Source organism: Leiobunum rupestre, chromosome 5, assembly GCF_980474605.1.
Source record: "Leiobunum rupestre chromosome 5, qqLeiRupe1.1.hap1, whole genome shotgun sequence".
Classification (NCBI taxonomy): Eukaryota; Metazoa; Arthropoda; class Arachnida; order Opiliones; family Sclerosomatidae; genus Leiobunum; species Leiobunum rupestre.
In genome coordinates this window covers 22,385,680-22,389,825 of record NC_143388.1, presented here as the reverse complement: position 1 = coordinate 22,389,825, position 4,146 = coordinate 22,385,680, and the positions used below count along the sequence as shown (strand labels likewise).

At 38.3% G+C, this 4,146-nt stretch overlaps 1 protein-coding gene across 2 annotated transcripts; it reads left to right on the top strand.

The window, feature by feature from the left end:
- Positions 1 to 4,146, top strand: LOC149943825 (uncharacterized). Of its 2 annotated transcripts, none has more exons than XM_090175382.1 (9): positions 1 to 102; positions 636 to 857; positions 923 to 1,141; positions 1,204 to 1,422; positions 1,495 to 1,695; positions 1,793 to 1,981; positions 3,483 to 3,716; positions 3,811 to 3,993; positions 4,069 to 4,146. In XM_090175382.1, exons 1-9 carry the CDS (start codon positions 57 to 59, stop codon positions 4,077 to 4,079), a joined length of 1,524 nt encoding a protein of 507 aa, XP_090031508.1. In that variant the 5' UTR covers positions 1 to 56; the 3' UTR covers positions 4,080 to 4,146. The 2 variants fall into 2 exon arrangements, with proteins under 2 accessions (XP_090031508.1, XP_090031507.1); XM_090175381.1 differs by having other exon boundaries at positions 1,492 to 1,695.

Genomic DNA, 4,146 nt, shown 5'->3' with positions numbered 1-4,146 from the left:
ACAAGCTCTGAAAATCTAAGTTGTGTTCTGACATAGTTTTCATACTGCGGTTTAAAATGAGTCTTGTAGGATGTAGAGTACTCTTGTTAGTTCTGTTTTTCGGTACGTCTTCTTTGGATTCTTGAAACTTATGAAGGCTTTTTCTCAAAATTAGGCTAGTCTGAAACGCCTGAACTATTTCTCAAAATTAGGATATCCCGGAACAACCGAGATCTTTCTAAAAATTAGGGTTTCCCGGAACGACCGAGCTTTTTCCAAAATTAGGGTACAACGGAACGACCGAGCTCTTCCTCAATGTTAGTGTACCCCGCAACGACCAAGCTCTTTCTCAATTTTAGTGTACCCCGCAACGACCGAGCTCTTTCTCAATTTTAGTGTACCCCGCAACGACCGAGCTCTTTCTCAATTTTAGTGTACCCCGCAACGACCGAGCTCTTTCTCAATATTAGTGTACCCCTGAAGGGCCCTGATAAAGCTCAAGTCAAGGAGCCAAATTTGTATCTAAAATAGCTAAAGCAAAGAATTAATATCTATTTACGTTAGTTATCTTGCAAATGCAATGACACGTCGTTTATAATGATAATTTATTTGAATTTATTACAATGACTATTTAAACCCGGTCGCGTATTTTACAGAAATTATAAGCGTGATGATAACCCAAATCAACGGAGACGATTCCTTCAATTGTCCGTACGACACCGGGGTCTTCCCCAATAACAATGATCGCACTTGCACCACCTTCTTCGAGTGCAGGGCCTATCGCAGCACCAAGAAGTACTGCCAAAAAGGAGAGATCTATGAACCCAAATACGGCGAGTGTTCCAATGCCCGGAAATATGGCTTGTCTTGTAAATATGGTATGTCAGATTGTAATAAAGTTAACAAAGTATATAAGCTTCAAGAGTAACTTGATCTTTCGAAGGAGATAGCGACGATAATGATAAAAACGATGGAAGCAAGGATGACGACAATTTGAATTGTAAAGAGCGCGAGGGTGATTTCCGCAATCCGAGTGATTCCACTTGCAGGTCCTACTTTGAGTGTCACGATGGCCGCAGCTACCCCAAGACTTGTCCTCGGGGAAAGCTCTTTGATCCAGAAAGATACGGATGTGTTAGTTCCCTTTCATACACTTGTACTAGTAAGTGTTTAACGTCTTAAAAATGTGTAGGACTTGGGCTTCGACTAAAATATTCCCATTAGACAATATGGACTATGGCTCCGAAGAAGTGGATTCTTTCAACTGCCCCGAAGTGAATGGCGTTTTTGCCAATCCTGACGATCGGACTTGCTCCACTTATATTTGGTGTAAAGGCGGTCGAGCTTACGTCAAGAATTGCCAAGAAGGAAAGCTCTTCATTCCGAATGAATCCCGGTGCGAGAGCTCCAGACGATTCAGTTGTCCAAAGGATGATCAAGGAAGTAACTTCATTATAGAGTGTAAAAGCATCTTCAGTTCTTAATTAAGTTCTGTTTACCTACTTATTTCAGGAGATGAAGAGCATTCTCTAATGTGTCCAAAGCGCGACGGAAAATTCCCAGACAGAGGGGACCCAAACTGTTCGTCGTACATCGTGTGCAAAGATGGCCGCATTACAGCCATTGAGCAGTGCCCGCCAGGACAGATGTTCGATACAAAACGACAGAAATGCTTTAATTCCAGACGGTACAATTGCACAAGTGAAGGTGCTAGAGGTAGCGTTACTCTTGGCACTCATATGTATTATAGTACCTAAACTTTAAACGTTACGTCAAGTCACGCTTAAAAATTCTGTTTACGAACTCATTTCAGAACGCGAAGGCGATTCTTTCAAGTGTCCAAAGTACAACGGACACTTTCCGAATTCCGGAGACCCAAGGTGCTCCTCGTATATAGTGTGCCAAGATGGCCACATTCAAGCTACTAGGCAGTGCCGGCGAGGAGAAGCTTTCAATCCGCAAAAATCCCAATGCGTTAGTTCGGACACCTTCACTTGCAAAGGTAATCTTCAGATTACATTTTAAGCATTAAGAAAACTATATTCGATCATTCGCTCCCATTTGGCAAATCATTACTATGGCTAAAGCGGATAACTCCAAAAATTTCTAAATTCAAACGCTGTTCGTTTTAAAAAACATTTCTAAATTTTGCACTGATCAAATTTGCCAAGAACGATATCGTTAATAGCTTAGATTTCGATGAATTTGGCACAAAATACCTTAAAGTCGTCGATAATAGTTATAAAAATTATGGTATTAAATTTTGATGCAGGCTCACTTCATAAAGCGTGGTAAGTAAGGTTTCACAATCTTGGAACCATGACAAAAAGAAAATTATTCCAAACAATATTAACTACATGTATTTAGATCCAAAATTGACTTCTAAAAAATATTATTTTAAACATTAGGTGCATTTTCTACCTCCAAACACCCAGTAATGTGAATAGTTCCCGCTTAATAATAATAAACACAAAACATCTGAAATCTTTCGACAATACCTTTAAAAATACTCCTTGCCTTACGTATTTGTAAACCTTCTCAAAATATTTGCTCGATGGTATGTCTATGGCCTTTAAAGCAAAAACGCCACGAGGGAGAGCGTGGAAGAAAAAATAGCTTAGGCCTAACGGAGAGTTTTTGCGTCGCCTCAATGATTGCAGCAAGAAAATATAGATTGGTGATGAACACCGACAGCTCAGGTTTGTTAAAAATTTTAACCTTTAAAAGAGCCTTCTAAGCTTTGACTTTTATGAAAATAGGAACTACGTCTATATATATGCCTAGGCATATTTCACAGGGATAAATATCCAAAACTGATATTTTTATACCTACTTTCTTAGGCATTAGTGGCATACTCATTATTAGGTGTTCGGAGTTAGAAAGCGAGGAACCTTAATTTATTTGGTGTTTAGCCAGCAAAACCACCTTTGCCAAAATTGAATTTATTTAAAATTTGGCTAACCTAGAAAGTTGAAAACTTGAGAAAATTTTGTTTAAGAATTCTTAAAATACCCCTTTTAAATTTTTGGAATTTCCACTTCCTATACCTAGTCTTAAAGGAGAACTGTCACCAAAACCAAAATTTACGAGGCTTTTTTACAGAAAGATAGAAAATATATAATAATTATGTCCCTGAAATTTTATAGTTATTGGAAAAATATTTAAAAAGTTAGTTTACTTTTTCCGCAACCTACATCAAACGGCTTAAAAAATTTCAGAAATCACGGTTGAACCTACGTGCAGCGCCAAAAGAATGAAGCGTCAAAAATTTTAGAAAGGGCGGCGTGTAAGGCGTATTTAAAACACGATTAACTACAATCTACCAATAAAACACGAAATTTGGTTGCTAATAATAAATCAAATACTGGCTCCTTTAAGTAATATTTTCATGCTAGCAAGTAGCGGAAGCAGATTTGGAGGTTTTATTACCCGCTATACTACTGAGCATACTAGTTATATATGCTTGACATTTTACCATATAATGGTTATCTCATTAACGAAAGAATCATCCCCGGATGATTCTAAACCAGACGAATCAGGATCAGATGAAGTAGACAATCGGAAACCTAATTTTAACTGTCCCGAGATGAGAGGTAACTTTCCAGATGAAAGTGACACTGATTGCCAGTACTACTTCGAGTGTTCCAGTGGCCGTGGACAAAGAAAGAGATGTCCGAGTGGGAAAAGTTACCACGCTGTACAGCGTCGCTGTGTAACATCCAGTTATGTAGATCACAGTAAGTTAGCTTTAGAATGCAGATAACCTATTCCACAGAACATGGATTTTGTACCTCCGCGATGCATAATATGGTAAACTATTATCTTTCGCAGATGACTTTATTGATTCAATTTCCTGTCCAACAAGAAATGGCAAAATGCCTTATTTCGAAAGAAATCTTTGCTACCAATATTACGAATGTCAATGCTGGAAGGGATACACCAAGACTTGTCCACGTGGTCAAATCTTCAGCAACTATGACAACGATTGTGTCAGAGGAGATCGGAATGATTGCGGTATTGGCTGAGTTCATTTTAGTGTTCAAATATTTGAATTTTGGATTAAATTTTTTAAACGTGATTGCGTTACAGGTAGAAAATGATAGCCCGGAGCCTCGAGGATATCCAATAATAACAATACAAGCGTAATAAAAAGTTTTACAAACAAAA